The sequence below is a fragment of the Danio rerio genome, chromosome 15, assembly GCF_052040795.2.
Source record: "Danio rerio strain M-AB ecotype USA chromosome 15, GRCz13ab, whole genome shotgun sequence".
Lineage (NCBI taxonomy): Eukaryota > Metazoa > Chordata > Actinopteri > Cypriniformes > Danionidae > Danio > Danio rerio.
This window is the reverse complement of record NC_141035.1, coordinates 5,770,001-5,789,389: the sequence shown is the minus strand read 5'-3', so window position 1 is coordinate 5,789,389 and position 19,389 is coordinate 5,770,001. Positions and strand designations below refer to the sequence as shown.

Here is a 19,389-nt window from a genome sequence, read left to right as displayed (position 1 = left end):
GAAATCACATGTGAATCTAGAGCGACAGTCTCTAAAATGGCATGATTAAGATCAAAGCCTAAAAGGGGCAGTTTTAAAGAGTCAAGCGTTGTTTGTGAGGTATTTTAAGCTGAAACTTTACACACTCTAGGGTCATCAGAGTTATTTTAAAAATCTTGTAAAAATGTGCATAATGGGTCCCCTTTACAGTAAAATACCATTTTCCATTCTTTAATTATGCGTTCTTTAATGCCGAATGGATCACCTGAATTTTTCAGGGTGGAGAAGGTGAAAAAGATGGTACCGGCGCCGCTAATAGAGTTCAGTACCAGCCCCAGGGACGCTGGGCAGTGCAGTCAGATCCACTCGCTATCCGCACAGTGCTGGAAATGAAGAGCAATCAGCTTCCTCTCTCACACACTCCCAGCAGAGTCATGGGGGAGGAAGAGCTGGAGGAAGACCCTCGCTTTCACCCGCAGAGCCTGGACAGCCTGCTGGATGAAGATCTTGAAGATGGAGAGGAGGAGGAGGAGGAGGAAAAGATATGTGGTGTAAGTTTGACCTACTAGTTTTTAATATATAGTGCTCAGCATAAATGAGTACACCCTCTGAAAATAAATATTATTAGCCTTTTTCTCAGTGAATATAGCCAATAGTTGTTGGTTAATTAAAAGAGAACTGCTTTATTAAACACTTAAATCCATTAAAATAAGTGTTTGGTTTCCGAACTTACTTTAGAAATAGAAAACCAATCCATTTAACAGGGTTCCCACCCTTGAAAGTACTTGAAATTCAGACATTAAAATTCAAGGCCTGGAAAATACCTAAAAACAAACACAGCTCCTTAAAGGTGCTTGTATTTAAGGTTTATGGTGTTATTCCACATCATACAATTCTTCTGTGCTGCTTTAAAAAGACTGAATGAAAAACACTAAGAAATTCTTAACTTTAAAATTCTTAAATAAAAGTCTTGTACAGGAACTGTGAGAAATAATGCACATTTGATCAATATTTTAGGAATCGCATTAGGATAATACTAATATTGAATTTTTAAAATGACGCATTCAAAATGTCATCACTCTGAATTTGACAATGCAAATAATAAGTGCAAGTTAAATATTAAGTACAATAAACGTGCTGGGGTGAGAAGTACAAAGGTGCTTGATTTAAAATTAGTAGTGATTCAAAAAGTCCTTCAGTTTAATGTTAGAGTGGGAGTTATTGTTTTATTATATTTTTATGCAGTGTCATGCCAGAGGACATGGTTTTTAGTTACCAAATGTATTAAGTTCCTATGTTTTTAGAGATGTATGGATGGAAAAGAAATGATTGCCATTTACTGAAATAGCCACTGGTAAAATTAGGCCTGAGGTATTTATTAATAATTTTTACAATTTTCTTTTCATATATAAGAGCCATAATTTATTGCAATATGCTTGAGACAGTCAGACCATTTTTCATAACAAGAGCTCCTTGGAAGACAAAAATGTTATACCATGTCACACCAACAACACATACACATTTGAAGGTAAAATTGATTTTCCTGTGAAATTAATTATTAAAAAAATATTTCTCAAGTTATATTTAACAGAGCAAGGACGTTTTCCAGTTTTTTGTTTTTTTTTTGTCTGGAGAAAAGACGGGCGTTTTTTCAGTTTTGTTTTTTTCAGTTTGTTTGGAAAAAGAAGCAGGTTTTAACATTTTTGACACAATTCAATATTATTAGCCCCCTCAATATTATTAGCCCCCTATTACGCCTCATTCACACGGGGCGTCAGTGTCAATGCTTCCCATTCACTTTGAATGGGTGACATTAGGCGTTTCCGAACTGCATTGTGGATCCGTAGCTCAACTTTTCAAGCGCCAACGGAAGCGTCAGCCAATCAGATCGCTGTATGCAAATACACCAGCTAGACAGTGGACTATTGCTGACTGAATTTCATTCGCCCCAACTTCACACATGCCTTCAGTCAAGCGTTGACGCTGAAGCCCCGTGTGAATGGGGCGTTACTTTTGATTGGTTTCAGTGACTTTAAGCTAACCTAATTAACTTAAATAAGCTTCTAGATAAATTGCACTTTTAGCTGAATACTAGTATCTTGAAAAATGTTTAGTAAAATCTTATGTACTGTCATTATGGCAAATAATAAATAAATCGATTTGTAGAAATTGGTTATTATAACTATTGTTTGAAAATGCTAAAAAAAAACACTCTATTAAACAGTACTTTAATGATTTTTTTTATAAATATTTCTCAAAGCGAATAATTTTGCCTTAAATGCAATATTGTAATGTCCTTATTATTTGACTAGAAGTTTTGATGTTGATAAACCTCCCCACTCCCCTATCTCCTTTCAAATGTACCTCAGAATTTAAGAAAATGCTACTTAAATTGGTGTGAAAAGCTGTGAGCAGAAGGTAAGGGACTGAAGCAAAGCAGGGACAAGGAAGTGAGCGAGCAATGGATAAAAAACATGAAGAAATGCTTAATTTTAGATTTAAAAAATGTAGTCACACGTTCCTACTTTTAAGGGACAAAGGTCCTCATCATCGAAGTGTTTGAATGTTGTCTCTGTTATCGTCTGAGTACAGTACAATCTACTGAGGGATCAATTTGCAAACATTGCAGTTTTGTTGTAAATGCTCTTTCAAGCCAATGAATATTAATGCCAATCACAGTCATATCTGTTGAGCACATGAATACAATGGCCAATCAGCAGTGTTCAATAATCCACTCGGCAACGCTCAAAATGCAAGCAGGAAACGGTACTATTACTGACATGTCATTGAAGTACTCTGTCCTGTTACCACAAGTGATCCCACCCCAATTTAAACCTAGAAGGTAAAAACAGGGGGAAAAAATCTAAATTTGTCAATTATACCCAACAATTAAATGCTAACATTGTCTTAATATACGTTAAGTATATTAAAATTTAGTCAAGGGTAAAAGTAACTTCCTTCTATTATATAAACTACAGTGTTACTTGTCTATTAAACCATAAACCAGAATAATGATCAATCAATATATAACTTAAACTGCCTTTAAGGATGTCTTAATCCATGATGGCGAGCTCCAAGCAGAGTTTAATATAAACAGAGTCCGTGCTAAACTGAATTAGCACTGGTGCTCCCAACTTTAAAAAGTTAGGAGTACCAGCCAAAATTTAGTCGCACCCACCTATTATAAGCACCGTTACAAGTTTTAATGTTATATTAACCGATTTACTGCATTTGAAATCAGCACTAAACAATCAAACAAACAAACAAAACGACATCCGCATGCACCCACTGGCCCTGCACGCACTGCTTGACATGAATGAAACTTAGTTAACGATAATAACTTTGCTGTTCTCACTGGTCACAATTTACAATAAGGTTCATTAGTTAATGTTAATTAATGCATTTACTAACATGAACACACAATGAACAATACATTTACTACAGTATTTGTTCATGTTATTTAATGTTAGTTAATGAAAATACAGTTGTTCATTGTTAGTTCATGCTAACTCATGGTGCATTAACTAATGTTAACAAGCATGGACTTGGATGTTAATAATGCATTAGTAAAAGTTCAGTTATGATTAATAAATGCTGTACAAGTGTTCATGATTAGTTCATGTTAGAAAATGCATTGAACCTAATGAACCTTATTGTAAAGTGTTACCGTCATCTTAATAGCAATACAGTTTTTTTAATGAGCTGCAATATTAGATTTATCTTGATGAATGCAAGCCTTTTTGCGATGGTATACGTGGTGTTACGTTTTACATATAGCTGCCACCTGCGCAGCTGACAGCATCCTGACGATTAAATGAAGGATTAAACAGAACCTCTCACGCCTAATGTGTAGATTTTGCGAATGTGTTACCTGCAAACTCCATCACACCGGCTTTATGATGAATGCTTTAACCATTTTCATAGTGGACTTTAAACACTGGAATTTTTTTTATCCACTCTTCGAAAAGTGTAAATGCTCACATAACATTCAGCGCTTGATCACTGATCAGAGGTACCATTATTTTAAACTTGCATGTTTTCTAAAATTAAATCTGTCAGTGTTGTTTTCATTCTCTCATTTTTAGTGCTTTACATGTTCGTGGTTGTAGCACTCCCTGTCATCTAAAGAAAGGCATCGACTGAGTGATTGACAGCTGATATTACCCAATCCGTTCTCATTCAGTGCTAGAGCAGTGGACCAATCAGAAGAGCTTGAAGGCGGGGCAAGCATTGCGCACTTTTTCCTGCAGCTAGTTGACATGACAACTGTTTTAAACTATGCATGAGTGCTGCGTTTGGGGTGTCAGATGCTAAGATGCGTTCTGCGTGTGGGGTGAACATTTTGTAATGAAAACTGGTCGCACGGCACCAAATTTATGCAGTCGCACAAATGCTCCCAAATATATTTTGAGGTAGCATAGATGAAATTTTAGGCGCATATGCGACCAAAACTGTCGCAATTTCGAGCCCTGCCGCATGCCGTATGGGAGATAGAAAAAACTCTCCGCATTTCTTAGTAGATGCAAAGACTCTGTAAGTTGCTTGTGTGTATAGTCTATCCTGTCACAAAATTCGGCAAAAGTCCTACACAACAATAATAGTTTTATTAAGGTGTTTACATGTTTACATTCGGAGAGCAGCATTTATAGCGTAATCCACACACGAGTCCACACGCCAGCTGCGCTCTCATAGCGGGGAATATACACACACACATATACACATATACACATATGGCACATATACAAACACAACACTGACGACCCATGTCTCTGAAAAATTCTTCTTCTTTCACTTGTTTTAATTACGGTTGACAGCACAACTTGGCGTCTCTCTGAACACTGTAACAGTTAAAAACAGCTTTTTCGAAGCTATGTCATGCATATAAAAGAAGTTGCACGTCATTCACAAAATAGTGCGCTGATTGATGGTCTGGAAACACTCAGAAGTGTTTCTCATGAATTTGCTCAAAGCTCAAAAACGTGACATTGTACCCCCCCAGTACAGACCTCCAGTCTTCATGCTGCAATTTACACAAGGATCGAATCGCTGTGACGCAGCTTCAAAATTTCTTTTCAAACGTAAGAACGAATTTGCTCGAAATAAGGGAAAAACAACCGATTTTTAACTTTTTTTTTGTAAAATATGTGTGTCCTAATAAAGTTTTTAGCAACGTGGGACATGTATATGACTTTCAGCTTTCCAAAAAAAAGTGTTTTGGTACTTCGTGACCCTATTAAAACGTTGCCGTTTTAAATTTAACCAAATCATTAAACTTAAGTGTCTTAAATTTCAAAAATAAAGAATTTGTGTGCTCCAATTGTTGTATAGTTTTATGTATTGTTGAACCAGACTTATGTGTAAGCATAAACATCAATATGTAATTTACAATAATGAAATTGTTCCGGAAATGCAGTTCATTTTGTTGTTGGTTTAATATTATAAAAATAGCTGTGTACACTAAAAAGAAAAGACGGACGACCACCTAGACCTGAGGCATACCAATAATTTCTTGATGTTACTGTCCTCATTCTCTGTTGGACTCAACTCAAACTCATCAATTTAATGAAGATTCCTTTTTTTGAGCAATTTATAAATTTACATGCACTTTGTTGGTGCTTGTTGTATCATTTAATCAACTCATCAAGAGTGAATGTGTCTAGTTAGTCTTGTATTTCTTCTAGTGACCAAATATCAGAAAGAAATTGCTAGAGGCAGTCATTATGATCTTGCTCACTCCTTTCTTATTACTATGTTAAACCTTCGGTCAGGGGAGCACGAGATTCCAGCACAGCCAATGCAGAAAGTATTTTTGAATTGTTAATGGAGGCCAACAACAACATTAAATTTAGAACTCCTACTATGAGGAAGTGAGGCTTGTCTGAACAAGCCCCAATTATTGTAACCACATGGTCATCTGGTATCGTATCTGAAAGTGTTTGTTTATTTATTTGCAGAGTTCCAGAGATGGCTTTAGCTCTTCACTCCACGGGCCAGAATTTCTGCAGTTTCCACATGGAGAGGAGAACTTCAATCCAGAGCTCAGCTCCTCAGAAAAGACCGGATATATTTTATATCCTGCTAACAGCACAGCTCTGTCCACTGGTGAAGGGTAAACTTCTTATAATGATATCTGGCCTGGTTCCTTTTTTATTTAGAGGCCAAGATTGTTTACATTAATTCACTTAGCAGATGCTTAACCAGCAACACAAGAATTTGTTTAATATTGGAAAATGCCAGGACATATTAGAAATGTATATTGATGTGTAACTTCAGTTTTGAATTGGTTTCAGTTCGTCTGAATTAAACAGCGAGTAAACGTTCATTAGTGGGTGATCTCTCCCTTTATCAAGTGATTCTTCATTCTGTTGAACAAAAATATGAACTTTTGAAGAAAGCTAAAAACCTGTAATAAAGAAACTCAAGCAGATTTGGAAGAAGCAAAGGGCGAGTAAATGAAGACTACTGTCCCTTTAAGCATGCTTATTTTGTATGCTGCAATTATTTCAGATCCACACCAATCCTTTTAATTTACTTTCATTTTACCTCAACTATGTCCATTTATATTGATGTTTTTATGTTTGTTAAGTTGTGTAGTTTTATCCCTGAGCAATCAGTCCGGTTATAAACATAATTATTTAAATAGTAATGAAAGCTGTTGTGGTGTACACTCAAGAAAGAAAGGGACCAAGCATTCAGCCCTGAGGTATACCAAAGTTGCGTAGTTGCATAAAGTGAGTTTCACCAACACCCCATGGTTGATTTGAGTTCAGTTGATTGGAGGTACAGTTTGTTTTTGTGGTGGTTGTGCTGAATTAATCTGAAGATTGAATTATGCTCTCATTTAAAAAATTTTTTTAATGTTTTTTGTTTTTCGACTTCATTTTAGTACTTCAGATTCCTATGCGAAAAATCACAAGTAGGGGTGTCAAAATGAATCGTTTCGACCGCGATGCAGATGCAGACAATTCGGTAATTCGGTCAGTAATAATCATAAGCGGTTATCACTGACGTCATTTACCTCATATGCGCTTTGTCGCGAGGGAGGTGAGCGCGAGTATTTACAACGCTCTAACTACTTAAAACTCATAAACTGTGCACAATTTCACTGTGTGTGTTTGCTGGATCAGTCTTTCACTGACATATACAACAAAACCCCCTATTTCACTGAGATCGAGAGAATGAAAGTACTCCATTTCTCTTTCTCTCGCTCTCTCTCTCTCTCTCTCTCTCTCTCTCTCACACACACACACACACACAGTGGCCCATTTGACCTGCTGGCGTGGCTTTTCTTCTCCTCTCGGCTGTTTTACAGCATTACTTGTGGATAAAGAAACGAGCGCGTGTCTGCAGAGTTTTCTCCGTGTCTATCATACATCATCTGTGAGATCGCCACTGCCGCCTGCCGCTTATCAGTGTCACTCATCTGTGAAGATCGCAGCGTTCAAGAGCCAATCACAACCGTTTTTGTTGAGGGTATGACCAATTAAAGAGGTGTAAGAGAACTAGACAAGGATCAGAAATTGAGCTGGATATTTAAGTTAGTTTATATTATTTGCTTAATGCTCGTTTTGTTTAAAGTTACAGGTTTTATATCTGACTGTATTAAATGACAAAATTGTATTACAAATAATATATAAATATACATATATTCATACATTTTATTACAAGAACTGCTGCTGTGACGAAAATATAAAACTGTGTATGAAAAGCACCATCGATGCACCGAAATATTGAATTGAACCGAATCGATGGCATGATAATCGTAACCGAACCGTGAGACTAGTGTAGGTTCACAGCTCTAATCACACGTAATAATAAATTGCAGAAAACGGTCAAACTACTTGCTCTACAAACAAGTGTGTTTCTGACTATACAAAAAAAATAGAATAATATAATAAATGTCAGTTTGCAACATCAAGCATCATAACAAGGTTTTTAACCTCTCTAAACCAATGGAAGTAAATGAGACCAGAAGACTGTTTGTACGTCAAGAATAAGGTCAATAAGGATAAGTGTGTTCTTTACATACTTTAGATCTGGACCCATAGAAAGGTGGACATTGCTCTATAAATGTGACTTGTATTCAGCATCACTGATTTATTAATCTTGCTCTTTGTCTTCCCGGCAGGGAGTTTGATGTTAAAGCTCTGTGTGAGGGCACTGCTGGTGATCCTGATGAAGAGGAGTTAAGTCCAGATAGTGCTTGCTCTGCTGAAAGTCCAGAATCTCATAGTGACCAGCCGCATGACCGTGAGTTACAGCACACAGTTTGAAGCATTTGTAGAGTATGAAACAACCTGAAGAGTTAAAAGTTCACCCTAATTTGATTGTATCGTTTTTTTTGCTTATTTATTTTAGAGGACACAGATTCCCTCAGTCAGGTGAGCTCTACGGGAAGCTCAGGAGTTGAAGAGGATGAAGAAGAATCTGGAACTCTGCTTCGCCAGCATTTCGACACTCTGGGTGTGGCCACAAATGGTAGAAGATGTTTGTTTCCAGCTCTATTTCGTTAGTTAGTTTGCTACTTAGATACTTGCATAGTAACTTTGGTTTGTTACTTAGGGTGCTTTCACACCTACACTTTTGTTTCGGAACGCGTCTCGTTTGCCCAGTTAGCGCGGTTCGTTTGGCATATGTGAACAGGGCAATCGCGCTCTGTTCCGCGCCAAAGTAATCGCTCTGAGATCGCTTGAATGAGGTGGTCTCTGCTCGATTGAAACAAACCCTGGAGCGGTTCGATTGCAGTGAGAAAGCTTTCCGATCCGAGCACGCTTATATCACAGTGTTTTATGGATATGTAATAGGCATACGGCTATATGAAGAGAGAATTATGAGTAGGGTGGGAAGTTTCGCGAGTCTCCGGATGCCTGCAAACGAGTGATGATCTCCTGGTAATCTCGCGTCTCCCTCCCGGTCCTCAAATAGTCATCGTCGCGCACCCTTCTCACCCCTCCCCACCGCGTCTCTCCTCAGACACGTCGCGCGCTCCCTGTGAATCACCACCAAACCACCACCTCTCCTGACAGCTGAGCGGGACGCTGCAAAATAAACCCTGACACTGACAAATGTAAGGAGAGTTTACTCGCACGTGACTTGTTTTAGCTCTTTTGGTCCGTTTAGAAACTTTGCAGTGTGAAAGCGAACCGCTCCAAGAGCAAAGAGCAACAATGTAACAATTTTAATCTCTGTTTCGTAACAACTGAATCGATTCACAGGTGTGAAAGTACCCTTAGTTAATAATTAATTACTTGCACCCAATCGGAGTATACTCAGAGGTTTTATGTAAGACAATTTTAGAAAGCCCAACTCACATTGTTGTTAATATTCCTTTATACTTAAGGCTTGTTAGACTATACCAGGGGTCACCAATCTTGTTCCTGGAGGTCGGTGCCCTGCAGGATTAAGCTCCAATTTGCCTGCATCATTGATTAATCAAAGATTTTGTATTCGAGTCCAAAGAAAAATTAATTTTCTCATACCAGTCCTGTTATGTTTAATCTTTGTTTTTGTTGTTTTTTTTCAAAACAAACCTATATTCGACTGCAAATTAGATTTTTGAAATCTGCTTTAAACAGCAGCTCATGCAGCGCCTGTCAACAGCGCCTGTTCTTTATTAGACACAGCTTTGTGAATTGTTTTACTTCATCTGTTAAGTCTTTAATGTGCTTTTAACAATTTTATTATTATAAGTTAATTTAGTCCCGCGTTAGATGATAATCTTGTAATTTTTTTTGCTTAATCAATTCCTGATCTTTCGCATACATATATATATATATATATATATATATATATATATATATATATATATATATATATATATATATATTTTTTTTTTTTTTTTTTTTAGCAAACAAAAGCATATATACATGATAAAACTAAAGCAGAATCAAGTGTGTAGGGCTTATAGATCAGAAATAAAAGACATTTAAAATTTAATTAGTTAATGCATAAAGTCGTTTAATACAGTTTTTCCTTTTTTTGTTTTTTTTACTACATTGGAAACAAAACTGGCACTGACAAAAAAAATCTAAATTGTAATTGGTGTCGATAAAATACTAATAATACCCAAACCTATCGACCTGTGAAACATTCAGTAACCTGTGTTCTGAAACGATACCCCACAGCAAACACAAACCATCTGAAGTTTTCATTTTACACTTAACAAAAAAACTGAAGAAAAATAAACCGTTTTAGCCTTTTCCCCAAATTGGTTTGAAGATGTCGTGCTGATTGCATCATTTGGTTCAGATCTCTTATTGGATTTGATGATTGTTGTAGCTGCAACTGCAGGAAAGCATCTGAAAGAGATCAATTATTAAAAACCACTGACTTTAGTCTAGGATTAGCTTAGGATTTCCCACATGTATCTCAGATGACCAAATTGTGGAACCTCCTTTGATCAAAAAACAACATATGTTGTGTTCACTGTATCTGTTAGTAACGAATGGCAAAAAAGAACGGGATTTACATATTGGAAACAAACTTTATAAAAGTAGTCTTGATGTCGGTCAAATAAACCAACCTGTGGGATCAGATGATTTTTGATGATGTAGAAGATCCTCCTACATGTTATATTTGTAAATATCAGCGTTTTGGCAATCAAGCATGCGCTATTCCAGGGGTCACCAACATGGTGCCCGTGGGCACCAGGTAGCCCACCAGGTTCACATGAGTTGCCCTCTGGCCTGTTCTAAAAATAGCGAACCAGAGCACCACATATGAATGAATTGCATCATAATCATCATAATCACACTTGCATTGGTGTAAATTTGAAAATTACTTTAAGTTATATAATAAAAAACTTAAAAAAAAAATTTAGACAAATGAAGTGTTGCATATTGATATTTATCTAACTTAAGTCATTGTTGATTACTACTGTGAGAAATCATTAACATGATTAATGTCTTCACATAGATGAATATTATTAATTATTAATAATAACATATAATTAAAAAGTAAATTAAGAAAAATGTGTTATTTAATAACTGGTAGCCCTTCACACTAATCGCTACCCAAGACGTAGCTCTCAGTTTCCAAAAGGTTGGTGACCTCTGCGCTATTCAATTGTGTTGTCTTCAATTTTGTGAGAAACTTCTTTTGTTCAGTTCACTCTTTTCATCTCCGTTCACTGTTAATCCAAATGTAGTTTTAGTGATTTTAGCATAATTAAATTGTGAAACCTTAATATAATTTATATTTGTGGTGTACTTTTTCTGGCCATGATAATAGTCATAGACTCTGGTATGACATTAAAAACAAACAAACTAAATTGTGGCCAAAATCTTAAAATTTGAGGCGAGCGTTAGTCGATTAGTGTTTGACACCCAGCTTTCCTCTGTAACTAATCAGCAGTTGTATGATGCTTAGTGTGGTAAAATTACATTGTAGTGTGTTTTATCCTTAAGGTGATGGTGAAATGCTTATTTCTCTACTAAACCTCTGTGGAAACTCTCTTGCAGAAAAGTTCAACACTGACTTGAGCAGTCTGCAGCCCACGACAGAGAGCAACTTCCTCAATCCTCGTCTCAGCATCTCTACACGCTTCCTCTCCCGCTTTCAGAGCCGTTTCCGGTGAGTCAACATCAGCTTTTTCCCACATCGTGACCCTTTTGATCAAATAATGAAATTGAGCAATGGGTATTTTTAGTTTCTCCTACCCCTTTTAGATAACAATGGAATTAGAAGCAGCTGTGTAATTCTTGTTTTAGTGTTTGTCGGTGTAGATGATATAGTGAAATGTTTTCATCTGCTTTTTCAGCAGTGCTGCTTGTCGGCCTGCAGCATGCCTGTCCAGTATACCTGATGAGTCCACTGACAGCCAAACCCTGGACCAAACCATGGTAAGAAGCTTCACTTTCGTCAATGCTATGTACTCTGAATGACATGTATACAACAGGATCCCAGTTGTTATTAGTAGGCATTATATGAGAGACTTGCTTTGTTTACCAAACAAATGGATCTAATTGGATTTTTCATGTTTTAGTTACTAGACTACCAAAAACATTGCACATAAATCTGCATATTTTGGTTAAACTCTGCACATAAATAGCTAACAAAGTCTGCAGATTTTGTCTGGTGTTATTTTAGTACTGATTAGGGCCTCAGAATATCACATTGTCAAGCAATTTCAAGTGAATTTAAACCATTTGAACACCAATGATAAAATCTGCCATTTAATTTTTTGATCTTTGTTCTATTTTTTTTTTATTATGTGCTTTTTGTTTTGTTTTGAATGTTTTTGAATATATATTTTTATGCAGATGCACTTTCCTAGAAAAATCATCCCAATCAATGTAAAATTAGGAATTCTTTCCAAACCGAGTCATCCTGGAAAATTTCTATACAGTAGAAGTCAGAATTATTAACCCCCCCTGAATTATTAGCTCCCGTTTATTTTTTTCCCCAATTTCTGTTTAATGGAGAGCAGATTTTTTTCAACACATTTCTAAACATAATAGTTTTAATAACTCATTTATAATAACTGATTTATTTTCTCTTTGCCATGATGACAGTAAATAATATTTGACTAGATATTTATCAAGACACTTCTATACAGCTTAATGTGACATTTAAAGGCTTAACTAAGTTAATTAGGTTAACTAGGCACGTTAGGGTAATTAGGCGAATTATTGTATATTAGGGATGTAACGGTATTGTAAATACTGTCATACCGCAATATTAATTTTTTTCGATATTACCGTAGTCGCATGACTCGGTAAAACTATAGGTCTTCTGAGAAAATTTGCTCAGGCGAATGAAGCGAACGGGAGGTAGCGAAAACTACAATTCCCATCAGCCCAGGCTTGGCCATAATCCCTTGCGGTCTGTTGTCGCTAGAGATCCAGTAATGCGGAAATGGAGTGTGCTGCTAGAAGCGGGGATGAAAAAGAGCTGGAAAACCCTAAAGCAGGTGTTGTCGCCGCACGCGTACTGAATAGCGGTGTTGTCGCGCAAGTTCTGATCAGCTGTGTTGTCGCGCGAGTTCTTATCAGCTGTGTTGTCGCGCGAGTTCTTATCAGCTGTGTTGTCGCGCGAGTTCTTATCAGCTGTGTTGTCGCGCGAGTTCTTATCAGCTGTGTTGTCGCGCGAGTTCTTATCAGCTGTGTTGTCGCGCGAGTTCTTATCAGCTGTGTTGTCGCGCGAGTTCTTATCAGCTGTGTTGTCGCGCGAGTTCTGATCAGCTGTGTTGTCGCGCGCGTTCTGATCAGCTGTGTTGTCGCACGCGTTCTTATCAGCTGTGTTGTCGCGCGCGTTCTTATCAGCTGTGTTGTCGCGCGAGTTCTTATCAGCTGTGTTGTCGCGCGCGTTCTTATCAGCTGTGTTGTCGCGCGCGTTCTGATCAGCTGTGTTGTCGCGCGCGTTCTGATCAGCTGTGTTGTCGCGCGCGTTCTGATCAGCTGTGTTGTCGCGCGCGTACTGTAAAGCGGGACGGAGGGTATGTCGTGTTGCGGGGGCACATTGATGATTTTGGAAGGGAACTTTCTATCCAAGACTAAAAAGGGCATGTGCACTGCACAGGTTGAGCCCTATGTGTGCACGTGCCTGCAAGTTGGGGAATAGGACTAATAATCAGTCATGGGGACTGCAGAAACACAGCACACTGTTCAGATTGATGCAGACATGAGATCTCTATCTCACTCATGGTTTGTCCTCTCAAGTGGGGGAAAGACAATGCACAACGTTCCCCACTGCTGTCAACCTGGGCCAAGTCATATCTCTCTTGTCCCAGAAACCTCAGTCCCAAATGAGAGGTTTTTTTTTCTGTTGCAGGGGACATTGTAAATACCCAGAGATACCAGCTTTTACCAGATTATATTTATATGATAATTTTCCTTTAAACCCATCTCTATCTAAGTGAGTGAGTGATTAAATGTTGAATGTGATGAGTTTTCAACAATACTAAATTGAAACTTAATTTTTTTACATGGTTTAATAATTTTTTGTTATTAAAATTGAAGTTCCTGTTTCAAAGCTTACAGATAGATGACTAATTTGTATGTCATTGACACTTTTGGCACCTTTTTGGAGTATTTTCATAAGTTTTGTTTTTTCCTGTAAATGATTCAATAAATACCGTACCGTGACATTCATACCGAGGTATTACCATACCGTGAAATTCTGATACCGTTACATCCCTATTGTATAACGATGGTTTGTTCTGTAGACCATTGAAAAATAAATAGCTTTAAGGGGCTAATAATTTTGTCCTGAAAATTGTGTTAAATTTAAAAACTGCTTTTATTCTAGCCAAAATAAAACAAACAAGACTTTCTCCAGAAAACAAAATATTATCAGACATACTGTGAACATGTCCTTGCTCTATTAAATATAATTTGGGAAATATTTAAAAACAGACTATTGCAATGTCAGTTTTTTTTCAATCTTGTGTAGCCCTAGTATCGATCACAATTTCGACTGAACATCAGTGTGTCATGTCATATTTTGGACATTTCCCACTTAAAAACAGTTCTGCAGCCATTTTTTTTTACAACAAAGAAAAAAAATGAACTATTTAATAATAAACAACATATGCCAGAGTGTACAGACAAATGGTCAATAATTAAATAAACAATTATTAAAACAAATTAAAATCGTTCTTTTAAAAAGTTTTTTTTGTTGTTGCTTTTTTTCTCTTAATAATGCTGATTACAATTTTACACAATGATTTTCTAAATGGACATGGAAAATGTCCTTCGTGTCCTAATGTCCTTTTTTGTTTTTTGTTTTTTTTAAATGTAAAATTTTCTCAAAATAATAATAACTTGTACAAGGAAGGTAAATTGTTACATGCATGTTTGACATGATATATGCATATATCAGTTTTTGTTTTAGTTTTTATTTTAATTTTTTTAAGGACATTTCCCCTGTCTGTTTAGAAAATCATTGTGTAGGATTGTAAATGTAACTTCGTTTACTATTATTTAAACAAAATTTTTTCACAGAGATGGGTTGCGGCTGGAAGGGCATCCGCTGTGTAAAAAATTGCTGGATAAGTTGGCGGTTCATTCCGCTGGTGCGACCCCGGATTAATAAAGGGACTAAGCCGACAAGAAAATAAATGAATGAATAAACAAAAATATAATAAGTACACCAAGCTTTTTTTTTACAATTTATATTTATGAATACACAAGTCAGTTATCCACTTCCATGTTGTTTAAAATAATGTGCGTTGTCATTGTTTTCGACAACGTGCAACCTTTTGACATTTAATGTTAAACAAGATTTCCAGATTTCATAACTCCTTGAAATGTTTTTTTTTTTTTTTTTTTTTTACCTAAAAGTGAAAAATCCCATCATTCACTCACTCTTGTGTGATTGATTCTAAACCAAACATTTTGCTCACTGACTTTTTTTAAAAGTCATCTCTGTTCAGTGAATAAAACTTTTTTTACGTACAGATGCATTTAAGATCTTTATTTGTATAGACATCGATACGTCATGGTTTCTATATTCGCCATGGAAACTTTGCTAGATGTTTGAGAACCATTGAGGTCTGCTGGACCACATCAAGCAAGTACAACTGAGCTGCGTTGACCACACGTGAAATGTTCTGTATTAATTATCTATATATATTTTTCTGTTCTTTTTCTTCTAAGGAAAAGCCCAAGCATCTTTCAAACAGTGGAAGCGTCGAGGAGAAAGAGAAGACTGGTATGTCCGGTTACAGTACCTAGAAAGCATTTTACCCTAGTGTGAGAAATGATCTGATATGTGTCTGATGAACGTTTTTTCCCATTATTCGCTTAAAAGTAACACTAAGTTTGAAACACTTTTGCAGCGATCTAATATTAGCAAACACCTTGACACCAGTCACATATCTAAATATGTTCTGCACACTTTATTTTCAATGGCACACACAAAAACACATTAAAAATGTAGTGACAACAGAAGTTAAGAGGAGAAGGATATGATCTGTTCCTGCAAATAGTTTTCACAAGCTTTGCAGTTTGGCACTCCAGTCATGCCACAAAACGTATAAATAGAGTTTATAATATATAATAGATTGTTTTAAGGCAAGCAGCTTTGCACTGTTAAATAACTGGAACTAGATATTCTGTTTTTATTACAAAGTAGCATTCCAGTGTCTGTTTACAATTGCATAGATGAGCACATTGATCTGAAGTGTTCAGTGGAATTGAGACTGACATTGTACATTTTAATCTCCTGCTCCGTATAATATATAATAATATATATTCAACCTGCTCTGTATAATAATCTAATAAGCTTCTGATATGACAAGAGTTGCCAGCGCACTGGAAATATGGAGGATTTAACATTAATGGTGCAAAGGTTTTGCGTAACTCTTGCAGTGTGTGGGAAATATCATAGTTCATGTTGCACAAATTAACACTGGATAATTTTTTCTTCTCAGAAATGATGATTAATAAGACAATATTAGATTTTCTGGAGTTTTAAAATGAAATTTTGCTGAAATCTTGTCCTTTAGTTATCAAGAGACGCTCCTCAATGTCTTCTCGGAGAAGCTCAAACCCTTCCTTGTTACGCTGGAAAAATGCATTGGGAGGTCTGTGAGAGAGTGTTGATTTACCCTGTCTCTGGGCTTCTCAAATCACCAAATTACAAACATTTCACAAGGGTGTCTTGGGCTGCATCTGAAATTACACATTTTTTGTAATAAGCAGAAAAAATTACTTTCTTATCCAATTCACAGTTTGGTGTGATCATATTTTGGTATGTTTTCGATAAAGCAAATAGAAGAATTATTAAATGCAGTGCTGCAAAAGCAGTCTCAGGTGCTCACAGCGAAGTCATTCTAGAAGGTCTGGGGCCTCATGTACGAAGACTTGCGTGGAAATCATACTAAAACATTGCGTACGCACAAAGCTGTAAATGTGCAGACGCAGAAAAAAAATTAACACAGTTGGGTCTGAACATTGCACTGTAGAGTTAAATGAGAAATAGTGTGGTTTATAGGTGTAAAACGTTGTAGCACCTTTAACAGTCTCAGTGGCGCAGCTCGTAAAACTCATGTCATGTATTGACACGTTCGAGCATGAACTCGGTTTGAATACAGCGTCTGATAAAGTCATTCTTTTTTCCTCCCTGCTACATATCAGTTTTTGCCAACTATTTATCATGAGAAAGACAAGTAGGAATCATTAATAAGTTTGTGCATCATATTTTATTTGCACATTTATTGAATGGAAATGTTTCTGATTCACGAATGTAAATTCATCTTCAGATAGTGTCTTTATAGCAATGTGTGTGCAGTAGATAGCTCAGATTACATTGGGAAAACCAGCGATCACTGCAAATTGCGCTTTAATGTTTAGCTGGTCAACTGTATGGTATGGAAACCTTATATACCTGCTAGATGAACCCGTCTCATACAGTTGCCATTGCACGGCTCAAAGACGCTTTGTAGAGAGGAATTTAACACAACTTCCTCTAGGAGTCACCAATGGAAATAAAACAGACACGCACAAAAAATGTGCGTACGCCAGCCATGAAGCTGGCGTGGAGCTGCGCACATTCCCATGTTCAGTTCATCGTTAGTAAACCCAAACGTCAGCGATTCTGAGCGTGAAACCTGGCGTACGCAAAGTTTTTGTGCGGACGCAGCGTTGATACATGAGGCCCATGGTGTTTTCAGCTAAGCAAAAAAAGGTTATTGTGTGTGAGCCCTTACTAAGCATGTTGTATAATCCCATTAAAGGTGACATCGGATGCCTGTTTTACACAAACGTATATCATTCTATAGGGTTTTAATGAATAGTCAAAAACACCTCAGGTCACAGAAAGCTGTTTCTCTTAATATCTCGTTAAATGCTAATGAGATGCAGCTCCTGTGGTACCAATCCATTCTTGAGGATCTAAACCGGGGATGCCCAAACCTGGAGGGCCGATGTCCTACATAGTTTAGCTCCAACCATCTTTACCACACCTGCCTGGACGTTTCTAATATACCTGGAAAGAGCTTAATTAGCTGGTTCAGGTGCTTAATTGGGGTTGGAACTAAACTCTGTAGGACACCGGCCCTTCAGGACTGAGTTTGGGGACCTCCGAGCTAAACCAACACAGCACACACTCATCACTTCACCATAGCTTAGATTGCACCGGGCCATCACCGGGTTTACAAAAAGGGGTGGAAGGAGTCCATAGTTTGCTTGGAGTTGGGCACGTGTGAAGAACTATCTGGTTATGTATAAACTGGCACGGAATTCACACTGGACAATTATGGCACATACATACACTGACAGTTAAAAAAACAAGCTGCATGTTTTTTTCAACTTGTCTGAGCTAGCAGATCGCAGAAACTTAAGTAAACACAAAAAAAAAGTAAAAAAAAAAAATAAATAAAAAAAACCATCCAATGTCATTTTTAATGTTACAGGACATTGAACCTATCCTGCGTATACCTCACTGGAGCAGTTTGGAAAGGGCAGACTTCACATTGTCTGTGTTCACTGTATGTCATTTGGGTTGCCTTGAGAGCAATGGCACTGAGAATGTTTTGCACATTTAAGGCTCTTTGTTTTACAATTGTTTTTCCAAATAACCACAGCAAATTGTTCAGTTTGCAATGCATACCAAAGCGAAAACCTCAAACCTCATGTTTCAATATAATTATGTATTATTACCTCTTATTTTAAATACAGCATACTTATTTTAATGCAAAGTAAATACTTGTTCAAATGATGTGCCTATTTAATCTGTGATTGTTGGATGCAGCCTTGGTGCTTTCAGGCTCAATTTGCTCTGTTTAATTTGTACACCTCTTGGTTTTTGTTTTCCTGGTTGTGAATATGGGGTTTGAACTACCTGCTTCTAAACTAATTAAGGGCGTACTCACACTATGTACTTGAACTGGGCCAAAGCACGCTTGTCCTCCATCCAGTCTCCCTTGATGGCCCGCACTCACATTACAATCGGGCCTGGGCACGCTTGCGTCATCGATGATGCTCTTTTCAGTAAGCGCTTTCGCTTGGCACAGTTGAGATTTCTTCAGTTATATCGCTTTAGACCTTAGGGATGCGGTGACACGCAGACAAATATTTCGCCGAACAGATCAGCCCCTTTTGACGCTCATAAATAATCAAAGTCTTCGTGCTGCATGAATTAGGAGGTTGGCTGTCGTGCTGTGAGGGGTTTGTGTCTTTAATAAGCTACGACAGTTTGCGTTCATTGAACAGTAAGAAAGATGAATAAATCCGTTTCAGACAGTCCCTTAAAAGTCACGTCTCTCTTTCACTTTCGGACTCAGGCATGTTTTGCTCTCACACACAAACGTACAGCGCCAAAGCCCAAGTGAACCGCTCTCAGGCACACCTCCTGCAACCGGGCCAGGGCCGGCCAAGCGAACCATGCCTAAGCCCAATTCAGAGCATTCACACTTCTCAAACGATCCAGGAAACGGGCCTGGGCACGGTTCGGGTAGCTTAGTGTGAG

The 19,389-nt window shown here is 37.3% G+C and overlaps 3 protein-coding genes across 12 annotated transcripts in view; all 3 read left to right on the top strand.

The window, feature by feature from the left end:
- brwd1 (bromodomain and WD repeat domain containing 1) overlaps positions 1-19,389 on the top strand; it is a 1,114,631-nt gene that overhangs the window by 290,281 nt on the left and 804,961 nt on the right. The window lies entirely within an intron of this gene.
- The window catches only part of phkg1a (phosphorylase kinase, gamma 1a (muscle)), an 831,529-nt gene that overhangs the window by 139,810 nt on the left and 672,330 nt on the right, over positions 1-19,389 (top strand). The window lies entirely within an intron of this gene.
- The window catches only part of wdr62 (WD repeat domain 62), a 58,449-nt gene that overhangs the window by 33,435 nt on the left and 5,625 nt on the right, over positions 1-19,389 (top strand). The window contains exons 22-30 of one of the 10 annotated variants that reach the window (XM_087283237.1): positions 258-375; positions 427-530; positions 5,934-6,088; positions 8,108-8,229; positions 8,338-8,457; positions 11,439-11,550; positions 11,741-11,819; positions 15,576-15,630; positions 16,427-16,504. In XM_087283237.1, coding sequence (XP_087139363.1) covers positions 258-375; positions 427-530; positions 5,934-6,088; positions 8,108-8,229; positions 8,338-8,457; positions 11,439-11,550; positions 11,741-11,819; positions 15,576-15,630; positions 16,427-16,504 — 943 coding nt within the window. Of the gene's footprint in view, positions 1-257; positions 1,114-1,170; positions 5,449-5,933; positions 6,089-8,107; positions 8,230-8,337; positions 8,543-9,212; positions 9,704-11,438; positions 11,551-11,737; positions 11,820-15,575; positions 15,631-16,426; positions 16,505-19,389 lie in introns of those variants that run through there. The other 9 variants (XM_087283236.1, XM_087283239.1, XM_087283238.1 and 6 more) reach the window with 9 other exon arrangements.